Below are 22109 nucleotides of genomic sequence, written 5' to 3'. Positions count from 1 at the left end.
AGACTTAATTTAGAGTTATTTGGACACTAGGGGAACATATTCTAAGTAACAAAGACTTAATTTAGAGTTATTTGGACACTAGGGGAACATATTCTAAGTAACACAGACTTAATTTAGAGTTATTTGGACACAAGGGGAACATATTCTAAGAAACACAGACTTAATTTAGAGTTATTTGGACACTAGGGGAACATATTCTAAGTAACAAAGATTTAATTTAGAGTTATTTGGACACTAGGGGAACATATTCTAAGTAACAAAGACTTAATTTAGAGTTATTTGGACACTAGGGGAACATATTCTAAGTAATAAAGACTTAATTTAGAGTTATTTGGACACTAGGGGAACATATTCTAAGTAACAAAGACTTCATTTAGAGTTATTTGGACACAAGGGGAACATATTCTAAGTAACAAAGACTTAATTTAGAGTTATTTGGACACTAGGGGAGCATATTCTAAGTAACAGACTTAATTTAGAGTTATTTGGACGCTAGGGGAACATATTCTAAGTAACAAAGACTTAATTTAGAGTTATTTGGACACTAGGGGAACATATTCTAAGTAACAAAGACTTAATTTAGAGTTTTTTGGACACTAGGGGAACATATTCTAAGTAACAAAGACTTAATTTAGAGTTATTTGGACACTAGGGGAACATATTCTAAGTAACAAAGACTTAATTTAGAGTTATTTGGACACTAGGGGAACATATTCTAAGTAACACAGACTTAATTTAGAGTTATTTGGACACTAGGGGAACATATTCTAAGTAACAAAGACTTAATTTAGAGTTTTTTGGACACTAGGGGAACATATTCTAAGTAACAAAGACTTAATTTAGAGTTATTTGGACACAAGGGGAACATTCTAAGTAACAAAGACTTCATTTCGAGTTATTTGGACACTAGGGGAACATATTCTAAGTAACAAAGACTTAATTTAGAGTTTTTTGGACACTAGGGGAACATATTCTAAGTAACAAAGACTTAATTTAGAGTTATTTGGACACTAGGGGAACATATTCTAAGTAACAGACTTAATTTAGAGTTATTTGGACACTAGGGGAACATATTCTAAGTAATAAAGACTTAATTTAGAGTTATTTGGACACTAGGGGAACATATTCTAAGTAATAAAGACTTAATTTAGAGTTATTTGGACACTAGGGGAACATATTCTAAGTAATAAAGACTTAATTTAGAGTTATTTGGACACTAGGGGAACATATTCTAAGTAACACAGACTTAATTTAGAGATTTTTGGACACTAGGGGAACATATTCTAAGTAACACAGACTTAATTTAGAGTTATTTGGACACTAGGGGAACATATTCTAAGTAACAAAGACTTGATTTAGAGATTTTTGGACACTAGGGGAACAAATTCTAAGTAACAGACTTAATTTAGAGTTATTTGGACACTAGGGGAACATATTCTAAGTACCAAAGATTTAATTTAGAGTTATTTGGACACTAGGGGAACATATTCTAAGTAACAAAGATTTAATTTAGAGTTATTTGGACACTAGGGGAACATATTCTAAGTAACAAAGACTTAATTTAGAGTTATTTTGTTAGGGTTAGGGTCAGGGTTAGAGGGTTAGGGTTATAATAAGGCCATGCCTAATAAGTACTTAATAATGACTAGTTAAGAGCCAATATGTTACTAATTTGCATGTTAATAAGCAACTAATTAATGGTGAATATGTTCCCCATACTAAAGTGTTAGCATGTTTTATTACTGGTGCACAAAATGAAGCGTGCATGAACATCACCTTGTTCAAACAACAAAACCAACAAACTCACAACAAATGACACACCTGCAAATCAGTCTGACTTCTGCTGTTGTCGTATCCGTAATACGCCGATAGGGAGAAGTTTGTATTTACACCATGAGTCGGGTGTGTCTTGACCTCCGCCGAACCCCTGAGCCCGACTCACCCAACCCCTAGGGTTTCATCCAACCCAGGTTAAGAACCACTGCTTTAGATTGTTAGCCACTGGAAGAAATATTTGAGCTTGGCCAGTCAAAAGGGGCGTCGACATAAAGGTGTTCCACTGTGTAAGAGCATGCCTTAAGATGTCTGTAACCTTGACGTGTTTAACCTTCAAGTTTAGTCCTCCTAGTTCTCCTCCAGTTCCTCTGAGCCTTCCTTGGATAGATGAGAGAACAGCTTCTTCTCTTCTGCTTCCTCCTGCCTCCCTTCACTCCCCCCCCCCCCCCCCCCCCCCCCCCACCACCACCACCACCACCACCATCAGCAGCAATCCATGGCTGCTCCAGCACATAAGAGCTCTTCATGAAGAGTCACATGCTGCTGACCTTCCCTTCTGCATATTTCACACTTCATTTGTTTTTGCACTGACATGTTTCTTCTCCATCCTCCACCTTCAGTTTGTGTCATTGTCCCGTTAATTCCCAGCAGTCCCGCCTTCTTCCTGCGTGCAATGCCATCACTTCCACCCACGCCCGTCTCACCCCAATCCTTCACCCCGCGCCGCTCTCCCAGTTACGAGTTTTCCATTTCCCTCAAAGACCTGGCCCCTCCCTCTTCCCTGGAACGTCACTTCACCTTTGTGTCCCTGCCCCTTAAAGGCCTCACCCCTCAGTGCCCGCCTGCCGACACCCCACAATCCTCCGTCTTTCCTTACTCGCCACACCCGCCCTCCCCCATCCCGCTCATCACGTCGCCGCTACCCTTCTCCCCGGCCTTTGTGCCCCCCTCACCCCCGACTACACCCGCTCAGCCAGAACCAACCTCTAAAATATCCAACCCACCCAGCAGCCTGACCCTTGCACCCTCATCTGTTGCCTCCAACCTTCCGGAACCCGTTTCCTCACCCTCAGGCAGGGTGTCACCTTGTACCGTCTCATCTCGCCCGGTCTCCCCTCTCTCTTTATGTCATCTCCCCTTCTTATCTCCCAGTGGGTCCCCCTGCACCAGCCCACATCCCCCCTCCCCTCCTCTCCGCCCCCTGTCTCCTTGCCACACTTGTCCCTGTGTCCTACCACCCGCTAGCTCTCTGACTCCCCGCATAGACCCTCCCTCCTTGGAAATGTTCCTCTAGCGCATTGCTTCTCAAACTAATACCACCAAGTACCACCTCTAAAACATGGCAACGACCATGGTTCTCAAACTAATACCACCAAGTACCACCTCTAAAACATGGCAACGACCATGGTTCTCAAACTATTAACACCAAGTACCACCTCTAAAACATGGCAACGACCATGGTTCTCAAACTAATACCAAGTACCACCTCTAAAACATGGCAACGACCATGGTTCTCAAACTAATACCACCAAGTACCACCTCTAAAACATGACAACGACCAAACTAATACCACCAAGTACCACCTCTAAAACATGGCAACGACCATGGTTCTCAAACTAATACCACCAAGTACCACCTCTAAAACATGGCAACAACCATGGTTCTCAAACTAATACCAAGTACCACCTCTAAAACATGGCAACGACCATGGTTCTCAAACTGATACCACCAAGTACCACCTCTAAAACATGGCAACGACCATGGTTCTCAAACTAATACCAAGTACCACCTCTAAAACATGGCAACGACCATGGTTCTCAAACTAATACCACCAAGTACCACCTCTAAAACATGGCAACGACCATGGTTCTCAAACTAATACCACCAAGTACCACCTCTAAAACATGGCAACGACCATGGTTCTCAAACTATTAACACCAAGTACCACCTCTAAAACATGGCAACGACCATGGTTCTCAAACTAATACCACCAAGTACCACCTCTAAAACATGACAACGACCATGGTTCTCAAACTATTAATACCAAGTACCACCTCTAAAACATGGCAACGACCATGCTTCTCAAACTGATACCACCAAGTACCACCTCTAAAACATGGCAACGACCATGGTTCTCAAACTAATACCACCAAGTACCACCTCTAAAACATGGCAACGACCATGGTTCTCAAACTAATACCACCAAGTACCACCTCTAAAACATGACAACGACCATGGTTCTCAAACTATTAATACCAAGTACCACCTCTAAAACATGGCAACAACCATGCTTCTCAAACTGATACCACCAAGTACCACCTCTAAAACATGGAAACGACCATGGTTCTCAAACTAATACCACCAAGTACCACCTCTAAAACATGGCAACGACCATGGTTCTCAAACTAATACCACCAAGTACCACCTCTAAAACATGGCAACGACCATGGTTCTCAAACTATTAACACCAAGTACCACCTCTAAAACATGGCAACGACCATGGTTCTCAAACTATTAACACCAAGTACCACCTCTAAAACATGGCAACGACCATGGTTCTCAAACTAATACCACCAAGTACCACCTCTAAAACATGGCAACGACCATGGTTCTCAAACTAATACCACCAAGTACCACCTCTAAAACATGACAACGACCATGGTTCTCAAACTAATACCACCAAGTACCACCTCTAAAACATGGCAACGACCATGGTTCTCAAACTAATACCACCAAGTACCACCTATAAAACATGGCAACGACCATGGTTCTCAAACTATTAACACCAAGTACCACCTCTAAAACATGGCAACGACCATGGTTCTCAAACTAATACCACCAAGTACCACCTCTAAAACATGGCAACGACCATGGTTCTCAAACTAATACCACCAAGTACCACCTCTAAAACATGACAACGACCATGGTTCTCAAACTAATACCACCAAGTACCACCTCTAAAACATGGCAACGACCATGGTTCTCAAACTAATACCACCAAGTACCACCTATAAAACATGGCAACGACCATGGTTCTCAAACTATTAACACCAAGTACCACCTCTAAAACATGGCAACGACCATGGTTCTCAAACTATTAACACCAAGTACCACCTCTAAAACATGGCAACGACCATGGTTCTCAAACTAATACCACCAAGTACCACCTCTAAAACATGGCAACGACCATGGTTCTCAAACTAATACCACCAAGTACCACCTCTAAAACATGACAACGACCATGGTTCTCAAACTATTAATACCAAGTACCACCTCAAACACATGGCAAGTACCACCTCATAAATATGGCAAGTTCACCTCATAATTATGGCAAGTACCAACACATTAATATGGCAAGTACCACCATTTTTGCTAACTCTGCTTACACCAAGTACCACCTCATAAATATGGCAACTACCAACTCAAAAACATGGCAAGTACCAATTTAAAAACATGGTAATGACCACCATTTTTGCTACCTGTGCTTACACCAAGTGCCACCTCATAAATATGGCAAGTACCACCTCATAAATATGGCAAGTACCACCTCATAAATATGGCAAGTCCACCTCATAATTATGGCAAGTACCAACACATTAATATGGCAAGTACCACCATTTTTGCTAACTCTGCTTACACCAAGTACCACCTCATAAATTTGGCAAGTACCAACTCAAAAACATGGCAAGTACCAATTTAAAAACATGGTAATGACCACCATTTTTGCTACCTGTGCTTACACCAAGTGCCACCTCATAAATATGGCAAGTACCACCTCATAAATATGGCAAGTACCACCTCATAAATATGGCAAGTACCACCATTTTTGCTATCTCTGCTTACACCAAGTACCACCTCATAATTATGGCAAGTACCAACTCAAAAATATGGCAAGTACTACCTCATAAATATGGCAAGTACCAACTCATAATGATGGCAAGTACCAACTCAAAAATATGGCAAGTACTACCTCATAAATATGGCAAGTACCACCTCATAATTATGGCAAGTACCACCTCATAAATATGGCAAGTACCACCATGTTTGCTACCTCTGCTTACACCAAGTACCACCTCATAAATATGGCAAATACCACCTCGTTAATATGGCAAGTACCACCTCAAAATATGGCATGTACCACTTCATAAATATTGCAAGTACCACCATTTTGCTACCTCTGCTTACACCAAGTACCACCTCATAAATATGGCAAGTACCGCCTCATAAATATGGCAAATACCACCTCATAAATATGGCAAGTACCAACTCAAAATATGGCATGTACCACTTCATAAATATTGCAAGTACCACCATTTTGCTACCTCTGCTTACACCAAGTACCACCTCATAAATATGGCAAGTACCACCTCATAAATATGGCAAATACCACCTCGTTAATATGGCAAGTACCACCTCAAAATATGGCATGTACCACTTCATAAATATTGCAAGTACCACCATTTTGCTACCTCTGCTTACACCAAGTACCACCTCATAAATATGGCAAGTACCACCTCATAAATATGGCAAATACCACCTCATAAATATGGCAAGTACCACCTCAAAATATGGCATGTACCACTTCATAAATATTGCAAGTACCACCATTTTGCTACCTCTGCTTACACCAAGTACCACCTCATAAATATGGCAAGTACCGCCTCATAAATATGGCAAATACCACCTCATAAATATGGCAAGTACCAACTCAAAATATGGCATGTACCACTTCATAAATATTGCAAGTACCACCATTTTGCTACCTCTGCTTACACCAAGTACCACCTCATAAATATGGCAAGTACCACCTCATAAATATGGCAAATACCACCTCGTTAATATGGCAAGTACCACCTCAAAATATGGCATGTACCACTTCATAAATATTGCAAGTACCACCATTTTGCTACCTCTGCTTACACCAAGTACCACCTCATAAATATGGCAAGTACCACCTCATAAATATGGCAAATACCACCTCATAAATATGGCAAGTACCAACTCAAAATATGGCATGTACCACTTCATAAATATTGCAAGTACCACCATTTTGCTACCTCTGCTTACACCAAGTACCACCTCATAAATATGGCAAGTACCACCTCATAAATATGGCAAATACCACCTCATAAATATGGCAAGTACCACCTCATAAATATGGCAAATACCACCTCATAAATATGGCAAGTACCACCTCATAAATATGGCAAGTACCACCTCATGAATATGGCAAATACCACCTCATAAATATGGCAAGTACCAACTCAAAATATGGCATGTACCACTTCATAAATATTGCAAGTACCACCATTTTGCTACCTCTGCTTACACCAAGTACCACCTCATAAATATGGCAAGTACCAACTCAAAATATGGCATGTACCACTTCATAAATATTGCAAGTACCACCATTTTGCTACCTCTGCTTACACCAAGTACCACCTCATAAATATGGCAAATACCACATCATAATTATGGCAAGTACCAATTTAAAAATATGGCAATTACTACCTCATAAATATGGCAAGTACCACCTCATAAATATAGCACGTACCACCATTTCGACTTCCCAAACCCAGACCAAGACTTAGAGATTCCTTCTGCCTTTAATTTTTTTTACAGCAAATATAGGACGACTTGTCTTTTTTAGGTGGAAAATATCAGCTTATATTGAGGTCAAAACAGTAATGTTTTATTTTAAAGATCAATATGTTTGTTGTGAGTGCTGCTAGATGGTGTGTGGTATCAGTTTGGGAATCAAAGATTGCAGTGACTCCACCTCTAGATGGTGTGGTATCAGTTTGGGAATCAATGATTGCAGTGACTCCACCTCTAGATGGTGTGTGGTATCAGTTTGGGAATCAATGATTGCAGTGACTCCACCTCTAGATGGTGTGTGGTATCAGTTTGGGAATCAATGATTGCAGTGACTCCACCTCTAGATGGTGTGTGGTATCAGTTTGGGAATCAATGATTGCAGTGACTCCACCTCTAGATGGTGTGTGGTATCAGTTTGGGAATCAATGATTGCAGTGACTCCACCTCTCATCTGTCAGCTCTCATTAGCATGTCACTTAATAACTTAGCATCTCTTAAAGGGGAACTGCAATTGTTTGGGGGGGATTTTGCCCGTCATCCACAATCGCTATATGAGACAAGAACACACCGTCGTTCTCTTTTATGTGCTAAATCTAAATATTGAAAAACTGCTAGCACGCGGCAGCTAACAATGCAAGTGATGAGATTCATTGACTCCGCCTACAAAGCACTCTAAAAAAACATGTAAAAACCACCAACAGCACTCTGTTTAAATGCTGTGTCCTGCATATTAACCAAGCAATAGCAACATTGTTATTGTAAGAGCTAACACCGAGGAACTACTTTTCTCATCACCTTGCTCCCACTCCTCCTTTGGCCACGGGCGAGTAGCCATCTACTAGCCACTAGCTAGCTTGAGCTGCTTTTGTCACTCCAAAATGAGTATTCAATCACAAGTTTCAATTGAGCAGGAAGCAGGAAGTGTTGCGCCGTAGCCACGCAAATAAGCTGACGACAAGCGGTACCACTAGCTTATACGGCGTCAAATAGGTGCTACAAATTGTGAGTTCAAATATTTTATTTTTTTACTTTTAACATGTTTTTTGCAATTTTAATTTTGACTGCACCAGATAAGATATCTTTTAATTGATCTTTAAATGCGCCAGAAAATAAGCCGTTTTGTACACTGTTGATGCGATTCAATGCCGAGTGGTGCGTAAATATGTTCCTGTATAGTATTTCTCCAGCCATGGTCATGTGGTGACTTCAATGATGCTATTTTGAGAGGTCATCATTGAAGTCGGACATCACTGAAGGCCTAGGTGGGAAACGCACGGCCCGCCACTGCATTGTTAGCCGCCTCTTGCTAGCAGAATTTCACGATTCAGAATGCACAGAAAAGGGACAGCATAAAGGTTGTGGATGATGCGCAAAACAGCAAAATAAAATGCAGTTCCTCTTAACATCCGGCCTAAGTTACTAATGTTTCCCATGAAAGAGTCTAGAAATCCTTCATTTATGGTACTTCAAAGCACAATGTATTGTTCCTTGGTAGAGTTTCACACTTCAGTGCCATTGTCCCTGTGGTTGTGTGTTGTTTGGTAGCATCTATCATCATGTCACCCACAGATTATCACAGCATTCTAGCTGAGTTGCATTCCCCCGCTGCGCTCCACTTCGACCCTCATTTCCTGTCGCCCCAACTCCCCGTCACACCCAGCCCTTCTCCCGTCCACCACCGCCATCCACAGCCCCAACCCTGGACCCTGGAGGTAGATAGTGGACAGCCAGGCAGCCCACTTAGACCGTGTCAGCTAGACCTATCCGTCCCGGTCTTTGAGCTCCCCAGTCCTGTCCCGTCCAAGGTGCGGAAGCCCCACATCGCGCTCAACGACCAGCTGCTTTTGAGCGAAGACGAGGACCGGTTTTACCAAGACATGGGGCCGCCGAGCCCCAAGGCCAAGTCGCACCCTGTCCTTGCCATGTGTGAGTTAGACATCAGCATGACCTACTCCACATCTTCTTCTTCACTCTCGCCATCTCTAAGCCCTTCGCCGCTTGGTAGCACACGCAGAAGTGAGAAGGAAGTGGTAGCAGAGGGCTTTGTGGAAAAGTGGGGACGTCACCACTTGATTAAAGATGTGGAGAAAAAATGTGAGATGGTGTCAACAGATAGGTTGGTCGAGGAAGCTGACATTGGTACAACACATAGGTTGGTCGAGGAAGCTGACATTGGTACAACACATAGGTTGGTCCAGGAAGCTGACATTGGTACAACACATAGGTTGGTCCAGGAAGCTGACATTGGTACAACACATAGGTTGGTCGAGGTAGCTGACATTGGTACAACACATAGGTTGGTCCAGGAAGCTGACATTGGTACAACACATAGGTTGGTCCAGGAAGCTGACATTGGTACAACACATAGGTTGGTCGAGGAAGCTGACATTGGTACAACGTATAGGTTGGTCGAGGAAGCTGACATTGGTACAACGTATAGGTTGGTCGAGGAAGCTGACATTGGTACAACACATAGGTTGGTCCAGGAAGCTGACAGTGGTACAACACATAGGTTGGTCGAGGTAGCTGACATTGGTAAGGAAGGGACAGGAGTGGCTGAGGTCAAGAAGGTAGAAGGAACTGTCCACCATGGGTACAAAATGGATGCTGCGGACCTCTCCTCCAAGGAATGGGCTGAGGCACTTTGGGACCGCCAGTCCGCCGAGTATGGATCTCTGGAGGAGGAGGAGGAGGGTCGAGATGAAGAGCTGAAGACCAAAGAAGGCTCGGAGGACGAGGAGGAGGAGGAGGAGGACCGGCATACCAAGAATGGCCAGGTTGTGGCTCATGACCAACAGACAGACAAAGACGTGTGCTCGCTTTCAGGTTGGCCCAGTGAATCTTCTAGCGTCAACGTGGAGCCGCCCACGCCGGGCCGCAGCGTCAGCTCCGAGCTGCCGGACAGGCGGGAAAGGTAAGACTGAACCTGGATGGTCCTTTACCCACTTTGTAGTTTGTTGACCATCTTTACCCTTCTCTACGTCTTCAAACTATTCACCTATTGATCTCACATTGACTCCTACGGCCTAAAATCTATATAGGTATATATATACTGTATATATACGTATATATTGCAGATACCAAACTATATTATTGGCCATGTAAATGAAAATAGAACCATTTCAAAACGGGTTACAAAGGCTGCTAATTTGGCTGCTAATGCATGCTGTGTCATTTCCAGTTGTATTATTGTAATCTACGTGTTGATTTCATTATTCTTTCTGCTGTAAGGCACATCTATCTACACTTCTGCTCAAATGTATGCACTAGTTATGAATATCGATTCAACACCAAGAAGTTACAGCAGTGCTTTTCTCTTAGAAGACATTTTGCGCCCCCGGTCTTTCTTTGCGACTATAAATAGTATCATTCCTCTAAAAAATTGCACACCATAACATTATATCCTTATTAATAAAGAAAACAAAGTAACAGGAAATAACGGTGTAACGGTACGTGTATTTGTATTGAACCGTTTCGGTACGGGGGTTCCGGTTCGGTTCGGAGGTGTACCGAACGAGTTTCCACACGGACATATTAAGTAGCGTAACGCACGTTGTGTAAACAATGCACACCGAGGCACAACACACAGCATGCTAGCAGCTAACGGGCTAGGATAGACTGACCATACGTCCTCTTTTCACCGGACATGTCCTCTTTTGCGGAGTTTCTTAAATGCCTCAAATGTCCGGCATTTTGAGTTAGGGTTGCGTGCATTTTCAATGTACGTTCAGGGTTAAGAAGGGGTTAAAAACAAAACAAACAGCAGTATTGGTGAGGGAGGGGCAGAGACAGAGAGAGAGAGAGAGTTATGATAAACGCGCATGCGTCGCCAGGCTCTGCTTTTTATCCATAGATTTATCACATTTAATGTTTTATTATCTATAGCAGGGGTGTCAAAAGTGTGCCCCGGAGGCCATTTGCGGCCCACAGCTAATGTTTTAAAGGCCCACGGCACATTCTAAAAATACTATTCAAATAAACAAAAACATAAGAACATTTAAATAAAAAAGCTTAAAGGTTAAATGTAATTTAGAAAAAGTTGCAATGTTGACTAATAAAACAAAGTTGTTGTTTTTTCTTTCAAACTGTCATTGCTCAAAACATAACATTGAATCAAAATCAATGGTATTATGAATTATTGACCTATCCAAGGTTCCCATTACTTCACATCAAATATTACACTAAGAAAGATATTTTTGGTGGAAGATTTTGCAAATTTGGTAAATAAATACCGTAATTTCCGGACTATAAGCCGCACCTGACTATAAGCCGCACCAGCTAAATTTAGGGGAAAATACAGATTGCTCCATATATAAGCCGCACCCGACTATAAGCCGCAGGGTTTTGATGTGTAATTAGCGTAGTATATAGGGGTTCCTGCTACCACGGAGGGGATTGTCGGGACAGAGATGACTGTTTGGGAACGCAAAGCGTCCCATTTATTAACAATAAATCTTTCAATCATTCAATCAAACTTTCACATCTTTGACATGGCGAACAGCATTCGTGCAGAGTACAAATAATACAACGGTATTACCGGTAGTCAGTCTTTAATCATTGTGTCATCGTCTTCCTCCTGCGTACTAAAACCACCGAAATCCTCTTCGTCGGTGTCAGAGAAGAACAGGTCCAAAATGGCGTCGTCAGCCAAGTCAAGGGTACGTGCAGCAGCTCTATTTCCTTCTTTGACAGCCAGATCGATTGCCTTTAACTTAAAAGCAGCATCATATGCACTTCTCCGTTTGTTTTCCATATTGAGGGTGTTTGCATGAACACTTCCTTCGCGCAAACTTGTCGCTGACGCTCTCCTACTCTTTGTTTTGCTCTCGTTACCTGGCGCCAGATGTCTGCCGCGGTCTCGCGCATCCTCGGTAGTGCGCGCCCCTGGTTACCGTAAGCCGTAAAAAAGCCGCACCGTCGTAAAAGCCGCAGGGACCAAAACGAGGGGGAAAAGTAGCGGCTTATAGTTCGGAAATTACGGTAACCATAAAATGTATATTTTGTTGTTTTCTTACTGTACCGAAAATGAACCGAACCGTGACCTCTAAACCGAGGTACGTACCGAACCGAAATGTTTGTGTACCGTTGCACCCTTAGGAAATATAGATCAACTTACAACAAACAATAACTTTATCAACATTGTTTCTTAGTCTGTAACAGAAAAGATTTAAAGTGCATCAATTTGGCTGACAAAAAGTATCAGATGGTAAAAATTAAATGAATGCACTATTATCGAGATATTATTAGTTATGCTGTCAAACAATACATTTTTAAAATCAGAGTAATCACACTTTTGAATTTGGATTAATCACGATTATTACTCGTTGCATTAAGTCACTTGCAGGATTTCAATAAACTTAAACATTTCAATTAAACTGAAAAAGACCCCAAGACTTGGTCACAAACTCAATTGTATTGTTAGAATAGATCAAAGGTAAAACTGCAAAATGAATTGCGTGATTAATCTGCGTTTATATGTGATTAATGCAGTATTTCTTTAGATTAATGACATGAGTTAAGTCATTATTTTGGCAGCTCTCGTTAAATTACACTCAATTCTTTGTCAGGTCTTACACAAAGCTTTAATTATTATGTCTTCTTATTCATATACTTTTCAAATGTTCTGATAATCAGATGATATTTTCGGTATATTGGTTAAAAACTCCTTGGAATATACTGAATGTTGTCTGATTACCAGAACATTTGACAAGTATTAAACAAAACTAATGTGGAGGTTTTGTTTATCATTTATTAGTTTACTTTTAACAACTTTAATGTACAAAATGTATCAAAGTGGCGCCCGCATCTTTCCATTTTACATTCCTCGCTGGCAAAAGTTTGGACGTTGTTTCATTTTACTGCACGTTGATATGCTAAATGTTCATTTTATGTTCATAAAGCTCTTTCCAATGTCCTTTTTAACGGGCGAGGGTGAGTCATACTTCCCCTCTCGGGCTAAGTCCTCCTTCCCGTGTCTCTTTCCAGCCACGAGATCTCTAGCGACTCCATCACGTCCTCGTCCAGAGCGGACCCGGGGAGGTCCCGGCACAACGGGGAAAACTCCAAGAACTCACCTCAGGACGCCTCGTCGGAGTCAGCGAGCGGCAGAAAAGAAGAAGAAGGAGCGCTGGTGTCGGAGAAGAAAGTCCAGGTAGGTTTGACGATTAAACACTTTCTTATTGGATCAGTTCCCTCGCTATGCAGCGCGGTTTACTTATTGCAGGAGTGGGTGTGCAACATAACCCACAGTGATAGTGGGAACACTGAACAGGTGTGCAACATAACCCACAATAATGGTGGGAACACTGAACAGGTGTGCAACATAACCCACAATAATGGTGGGAACACTGAACAGGTGTGCAACATAACCCACAGTAATAGTGGGAACACTGAACAGGTGTGCAACATAACCCACAGTGATAGTGGGAACACTGAACAGGTGTGCAACATAACCCACAGTAATAGTGGGAACACTGAACAGGTGTGCAACATAACCCACAGTGATAGTGGGAACACTGAACAGGTGTGCAACATAACCCACAGTAATGGTGGGAACACTGAACAGGTGTAGAACATAACCCACAATAATGGTGGGAACACTGAACAGGTGTGCAACATAACCCACAGTGATAGTGGGAACACTGAACAGGTGTGCAACATAACCCACAATAATAGTGGGAACACTGAACAGGTGTGCAACATAACCCACAGTAATAGTGGGAACACTGAACAGGTGTGCAAAATAACCCACAATAATGGTGGGAACACTGAACAGGTGTGCAACATAACCCACAGTGATAGTGGGAACACTGAACAGGTGTGCAACATAACCCACAATAATGGTGGGAACACTGAACAGGTGTGCAACATAACCCACAATAATGGTGGGAACACTGAACAGGTGTGCAACATAACCCACAGTGATAGTGGGGACACTGAACAGGTGTGCAACATAACCCACAGTGATAGTGGGAACACTGAACAGGTGTGCAACATAACCCACAATAATGGTGGGAACACTGAACAGGTGTGCAACATAACCCACAGTGATGGTGGGAACACTGAACAGGTGTGCAACATAACCCACAGTAATAGTGGGAACACTGAACAGGTGTGCAACATAACCCACAATAATGGTGGGAACACTGAACAGGTGTGCAACATAACCCACAATAATGGTGGAACACTGAACAGGTGTGCAACATAACCCACAATAATGGTGGGAACACTGAACAGGTGTGCAACATAACCCACAATAATGGTGGAACACTGAACAGGTGTGCAACATAACCCACAATAATGGTGGGAACACTGAACAGGTGTGCAACATAACCCACAATAATGGTGGGAACACTGAACAGGTGTGCAACATAACCCACAATAATGGTGGAACACTGAACAGGTGTGCAACATAACCCACAATAATGGTGGGAACACTGAACAGGTGTGCAACATAACCCACAATAATGGTGGGAACACTGAACAGGTGTGCAACATAACCCACAATAATGGTGGGAACACTGAACAGGTGTGCAACATAACCCACAATAATGGTGGGAACACTGAACAGGTGTGCAACATAACCCACAGTGATAGTGGGAACACTGAACAGGTGTGCAACATAACCCACAATAATGGTGGGAACACTGAACAGGTGTGCAACATAACCCACAGTGATAGTGGGAACACTGAACAGGTGTGCAACATAACCCACAATAATGGTGGGAACACTGAACAGGTGTGCAACATAACCCACAATAATGGTGGGAACACTGAACAGGTGTGCAACATAACCCACAGTGATGGTGGGAACACTGAACAGGTGTGCAACATAACCCACAATAATGGTGGGAACACTGAACAGGTGTGCAACATAACCCACAATAATGGTGGGAACACTGAACAGGTGTGCAACATAACCCACAGTAATAGTGGGAACACTGAACAGGTGTGCAACATAACCCACAATAATGGTGGGAACACTGAACAGGTGTGCAACATAACCCACAGTGATAGTGGGAACACTGAACAGGTGTGCAACATAACCCACAATAATAGTGGGAACACTGAACAGGTGTGCAACATAACCCACAATAATAGTGGGAACACTGAACAGGTGTGCAACATAACCCACAATAATGGTGGGAACACTGAACAGGTGTGCAACATAACCCACAATAATGGTGGGAACACTGAACAGGTGTGCAACATAACCCACAATATTGGTGGGAACACTGAACAGGTGTGGAACAGAACCAACAGTAATAGTGGGAACACTAAACAGGTGTGGAACATAACCCACAGTAATAGTGGGAACACTGAACAGGTGTGCAACAAAACCCACAGTGATAGTGGGAACACTGAACAGGTGTGCAACATAACCCACAATAATGGGAACACTGAACAGGTGTGCAACATAACCCACAGTGATAGTGGGAACACTGAACAGGTGTGCAACATAACCCACAGTGATAGTGGGAACACTGAACAGGTGTGCAACATAACCCACAGTGATAGTGGGGACACTGAACAGGTGTGCAACATAACCCACAGTAATAGTGGGAACACTGAACAGGTGTGCAAAATAACCCACAATAATGGTGGGAACACTGAACAGGTGTGCAACATAACCCACAGTGATAGTGGGAACACTGAACAGGTGTGCAACATAACCCACAATAATGGTGGGAACACTGAACAGGTGTGCAACATAACCCACAGTAATGGTGGGAACACTGAACAGGTGTGCAACATAACCCACAGTGATAGTGGGGACACTGAACAGGTGTGCAACATAACCCACAGTGATAGTGGGAACACTGAACAGGTGTGCAACATAACCCACAATAATGGTGGGAACACTGAACAGGTGTGCAACATAACCCACAGTGATGGTGGGAACACTGAACAGGTGTGCAACATAACCCACAGTAATAGTGGGAACACTGAACAGGTGTGCAACATAACCCACAATAATGGTGGGAACACTGAACAGGTGTGCAACATAACCCACAATAATGGTGGAACACTGAACAGGTGTGCAACATAACCCACAATAATGGTGGGAACACTGAACAGGTGTGCAACATAACCCACAATAATGGTGGGAACACTGAACAGGTGTGCAACATAACCCACAATAATGGTGGGAACACTGAACAGGTGTGCAACATAACCCACAATAATGGTGGGAACACTGAACAGGTGTGCAACATAACCCACAGTGATAGTGGGAACACTGAACAGGTGTGCAACATAACCCACAATAATGGTGGGAACACTGAACAGGTGTGCAACATAACCCACAGTGATAGTGGGAACACTGAACAGGTGTGCAACATAACCCACAATAATGGTGGGAACACTGAACAGGTGTGCAACATAACCCACAATAATGGTGGGAACACTGAACAGGTGTGCAACATAACCCACAGTGATGGTGGGAACACTGAACAGGTGTGCAACATAACCCACAATAATGGTGGGAACACTGAACAGGTGTGCAACATAACCCACAATAATGGTGGGAACACTGAACAGGTGTGCAACATAACCCACAGTGATAGTGGGAACACTGAACAAGTGTAGAACATAACCCACAATAATGGTGGGAACACCTAACAGGTGTGCAACATAACCAACAATATTGGTGACACTGTCAATGTTCGTCTTTGAGTCTTGAAGCCGTTCTTTCAACAAAGCTGGAATATTCCATAACTGTCGCACTAAAATGTGGCGACTTAACAACTTTGTGTCCTCTGTTGACTTTGTGTGATGACCTTGAAATGCCTCCTCCAGCAGCGTCTTGGTTCAGATTCAGGCTCTGAAGAAGAACAGACTGTAACTACCAGGATCTTCAGGCGACGTATCATTTTAAAGGTAGTCTGGAGCCACAGGCTCTGCTTGGGGACTTGACTGGGGTCTTCTTTGGTCTTGACTGGGGTCTTCTTTGGTCTTGGTTGGGGTCTTCTTTGGTCTTGGCTGGGGTCTTCTTTGGTCTTGGCTGGGGTCTTCTTTGGTCTTGACTGGGGTCTTCTTTGGTCTTGGCTGGGGTCTTCTTTGGTCTTGGCTGGGGTCTTCTTTGCAGTTGGTACTCTTGGTGTTTTCTTGCTTGGCGTGCTGTGAATGTCTCTTTGGGCGTGTGTGCATGAGGTAGATGTACAGTATACATCCAGGTTAGATAGATGTACAGTATCCATGTTACAAACCCCGTTTCCATATGAGTTGGTAAATTGTGTTAGACGTAAATATAAACGGAATACAATGATTTGCAAATCATTGTATTCCGTTTATATTTACATCTAACACAATTTCCCACAATGATTTGCAAATCATTGTATTCCGCTTATATTTACATCTAACACAATTTCCCAACTCATATGGAAACGGGGTTTGTATGTATATATACAACATAGTGTTTGTTGCTTGGTTATATAATATTACAGATGCAAAGAAATTGAAAGGCCTACTGAAAGCCACTACTAGCGACCACGCAGTCTGATAGTTTATATATCAATGATGAAATCTTAACATTGCAACACATGCCAATACGGCCGGGTTAACTTATAAAGTGACATTTAAAATTTCCCGGGAAATATCCGGCTGAAACGTCGCGGTATGATGACGTATGCGCGTGACGAAGTCAGTATAACGGAAGTTATGGTACCCCGTAGAATCCTATACAAAAAGCTCTGTTTTCATTTCATAATTCCACAGTATTCTGGACATCTTTTGCAATTTGTTTAATGAACAATGAAGGCTGCAAAGAAGACAGTTGTAGGTGGGATCAGTGTATTAGCAGCGGACTACAGCAACACAACCAGGAGGACTTTGTTGGAGAGCAGACGCGCTAGCCGCCGACCTCACCTTGACTTCCTATGTCTCCGGGCCGCCAAACGCATCGGGTGAAGTCCTTCGTCCTTCCGCCGATCGCTGGAACGCAGGTGAGCACGGGTGTTGATGAGCAGATGAGGGCTGGCTGCCGTAGGTGGAGAGCTAATGTTTTTAGCATAGCTCTGTGCGGTCCGGTTGCTAAGTTACCTTCAATGGTGTCGTTAGCACAGCATTGTTAAGCTTCGCCAGCCTGGAAAGCATTAACCGTGTATTTACATGTCCACGGTTTAATAGTATTGTTGATTTTCTATCTATCCTTCCAGTCAGGGGTTTATTTCTTTTGTTTCTATATGCAGTTAAAGCACGATGCTATCACGTTAGCTCGTAGCTAAAGCATTTCGCCAATGTATTGTCGTGGAGATAAAAGTCACTGTGAATGTCCATTTCGCGTTCTCGACTCTCATTTTCAAGAGGATATAGTATCCCAGGTGGTTTAAAACACAAATCCGTGATCCACAATAGAAAAAGGAGAGAGTGTGGAATCCAATGAGCCAGCTTGTACCTAAGTTACGGTCAGAGCGAAAAAAGATACTTCCTGCACTGCCTCTCTAGTCCTTCACTGTAACGTTCCTCATCCACAAATCTTTCATCCTCGCTCAAATTAATGGGGTAATCGTCGCTTTCTCGGTCCGAATCTCTCTCGCTCCATTGTAAACAATTGTGAGGAATACTAGCTCCTGTGACGTCACGCTACTTCCGCTACAGGCAAGGATTTTTTTTTTATCAGCGAGCAAAAGTTGCGAACTTTATCGTCGATTTTCTCTACTAAATCCTTTCAGCAAAAATATGGCAATATCGCGAAATGATCAAGTATGACACATAGAATGGATCTGCTATTCCCGTTTGAATAAAAAAACAATCATTTCAGTAGGCCTTTAATTGCATGCATTTGTTTCTTTCAAAATGGGAACAACTTAATAATAAAGATGAAATACTTTCTTGACATACTTTATTTGTGGCGGGCCTCATGGAATGAGCGTACTTTCATGGTGGTTGTTATGATCTGCTGTGATACTAACCATGCTAACCAGCCGACTCTTCTTGGTGTGCTGATGCTTTATTTATCCGTTAATGCTTTATTAATTTATCATTAATGCTGTATTTATTATTATCAATGGTTTGTTTATTATTATGAATGGTTTATTGTGACATATTAGTGTGTTGACGGCGTGGATGGACGCACTAATCCTAGAACACTTTCAGGGCGAGGAAGCCAAAAACTTAACAGGCGAGTCGGTGACGGAGGAGCACTACTTCGACGACGACGGGAACCTGATCAGTCGAAAAGTAACGTATGATGTCATCAAATGTCCTGTGAAGGAGTCTCCATGGTCTCCTCCCTCCTCCCTCCTCCCTCCTCCCCCCCGCACCCAGCAGGTCATCAGGCGGGTCATTCGCCGGATGTATGCTTCCACCCCGGACCACAGTCCGGTCCTGCAGGACCACGGGCCCGAGGTTGGCATGGCGATAATCGGGGCACGCTTGGTGGAGTTCTCGGGGTCAAGGGTCAAGCTTGCAGCTTTAAGTTGAACAAATGTTTGGTTTTGGTGGACTGCTGTGACTTTCTTCTCACTAGAATTGTCCTCTGGGACTCTGTGGCCATTTTGTTAGCATTCTTGTATTAGCATGCTAGCTTTTTTTTTTAGCTAATTTAGCAAATCATTGGTACTTTTAACTTAACTTAAGTTATACACTTAAGTGTCATATTTTAGTACTTCACTAATGCTAACTCTCAGCATACTATTGTTAGCATGCTAGCTTTTTTAGCTCATTTGGCCAGGACACACCTCAACGTCAAATATTTTTTTACTTGACAAACGCTACCATTTAGCGTGCTAACTTTAGTATGCAGGCTTTGTTAAGCTAATTCTGTCGGTATACACCCGAGTCATATTTTGGGTACTGTTAAGCATTTTTAACTCATTTTTCAGATGTGCACCTACAAGTAATATATTCTGGTACTTGATGTATTTTACAGTTAGCATGCTAGCTTTTTTTTTAGCTAATTTATCAAATCATTGGTACTTTTAACTTAACTTAAGTTATACATTTAAGTGTCATATTTTAGTACTTCACTAATGCTAACTCTCAGCATACTATTGTTAGCATGCTAGCTTTTTTAGCTCATTTGGCCAGGACACACCTCAACGTCAAATATTTAGTTACTTGACAAACGCTACCATTTAGAGCAGAGCAGAGCAGCTTTATTTGTCCATTCTTAACATTTACAAGACACATAAGAACTGAAATTACATTTTCGGCACAATCCCGCTACGGGACCGCCAACGGATCAGCCACTCAGGGCGCTCCTTAAGTGGCTAACTTTAGTATGCTGGCTTTGTTAAGCTAATTCTGTCGGTATACACCTGAGTCATATTTTGGGTAGTGTTAAGCATTTTTAACTAATTTTTCAGATGTGCACCTACAAGTAATATATTCTGGTACTTGATGTATTTTACAGTCAGCATGCTAGCTTTTTTTTTAGCTAATTTAGCAAATCATTGGTACTTTAACTTTTAACTTAAGTTATACACTTAAGTGTCATATTTTAGTACTTCACTAATGCTAACTCTAAGCATACTATTGTTAGCATGTTAGCCCTTTTAGCTCATTTGGCCAGGACACACCTCAACGTCAAATATTTTGTTACTTGACAAACGCTACCATTTAGCATGCTAACACTAGAATGCTGGCTTTGTTAAGCTAATTCTGTCGGTATACACCCGGGCAGAGGTGGGTAGAGTAGCCAGAAATTGTACTCAAGTAAGAGTACTGTTACTTTAGAGATTTATTACTCAAGTAAAAGTAAGGAGTAGTCACCCAAATATTTACTTGAGTAAAAGTAAAAAGTATGTTGTGAAAAAACTACTCAAGTACTGAGTAACTGATGAGTAACCTGTTTGTTTAATGATGACGGCAACAAATAATGCACAAAAACATAAAAATAGCAATGAGCAAATTCAGAGCCAGGAATATCTCTTAAGCAACTAAAACAATAATATATATTAAATAATAATACATTAACATAGAAAAAATGAAGGCAAATTGAGCCACAATAACTTAACAGCACCATAGGCTCAGTAGGCAGATATTACAAAGGAAAATAACAATTTAGCCTTTACGCAAACCATAAACTGATTGGTGTGGGCTGCACCTGAGAACACACTGTGCACTTCTGATTGGTGTTTGTATGCATGTGTGTGTGTGTGTGTGTGTGTGTGTGTGTGTGTGTGTGTGTGTGTGTGTGTGTGTGTGTGTGTGTGTGTGTGTGTGTGTGTGTGTGTGTGTGTGTGTGTGTGTGTGTGTGTGTGTGTCTATGAGGCTGCAGTGCGTTAATAAATGTCCCCACACGATGTACATTTGACAGTGATTCATAGCAGGGAAGCTAACATCAGCCTATGGTGACAGCCCAAATATCTACTAACGTTACTTACCGCCATGTGCTTCCTCAAATTTGACGTTGAGTTCATGTAAGCTTAAGCTTGTTGTTGTTTTGCCGCTGAAACTTTGTTTGGCGGTCATGTGACCACCTGGCTGTTTGATTGGTGAAACGGAGTCAAACGTCACCAGTGACTGCATCTGATTGGTGAAACGCAGGCATGCATAGATCCTACTTTGAAGGTCTGTCTAACGGACCAAAACAAACAAAGCGTGCATTAACAGATGGATAAAAATCAGTAGCGAGTAGCGAGCTGAATGTAGATAAATGGAGCGGAGTAAAAGTAGCGTTTCTTCTCTATAAATATACTCAAGTAAAAGTAAAAGTATGTTGCATTAAAACTACTCTTAGAAGTACAATTTATCCCAAAAGTTACTCAAGTAGATGTAACGGAGTAAATGTA

General features: G+C 42.3%; 1 protein-coding gene across 27 annotated transcripts in view; it reads left to right on the top strand.

Moving 5' to 3' along the window:
* LOC133657617 (ankyrin-3-like) overlaps positions 1-22109 on the top strand; it is a 280491-nt gene that overhangs the window by 252662 nt on the left and 5720 nt on the right. For 18 of the 27 annotated variants that reach the window (XM_062059155.1, XM_062059138.1, XM_062059147.1 and 15 more), the window contains 5 exons: positions 8944-10288; positions 13360-13525; positions 17173-17253; positions 19471-19554; positions 19642-19722. In XM_062059155.1, the coding sequence (XP_061915139.1) occupies positions 8944-10288; positions 13360-13525; positions 17173-17253; positions 19471-19554; positions 19642-19722 (1757 nt within the window). Of the gene's footprint in view, positions 1-2396; positions 3107-3212; positions 3328-8943; positions 10289-13359; positions 13526-17172; positions 17254-19470; positions 19555-19641; positions 19723-22109 lie in introns of those variants that run through there. The other 9 variants (XM_062059163.1, XM_062059139.1, XM_062059162.1 and 6 more) reach the window with 6 other exon arrangements.

This window comes from Entelurus aequoreus, linkage group LG09, assembly GCF_033978785.1.
Source record: "Entelurus aequoreus isolate RoL-2023_Sb linkage group LG09, RoL_Eaeq_v1.1, whole genome shotgun sequence".
Taxonomy (NCBI): domain Eukaryota; kingdom Metazoa; phylum Chordata; class Actinopteri; order Syngnathiformes; family Syngnathidae; genus Entelurus; species Entelurus aequoreus.
The sequence above is the reverse complement of the archived record's forward strand: the minus strand, read 5'-3'. Positions and strand labels throughout refer to the sequence as shown.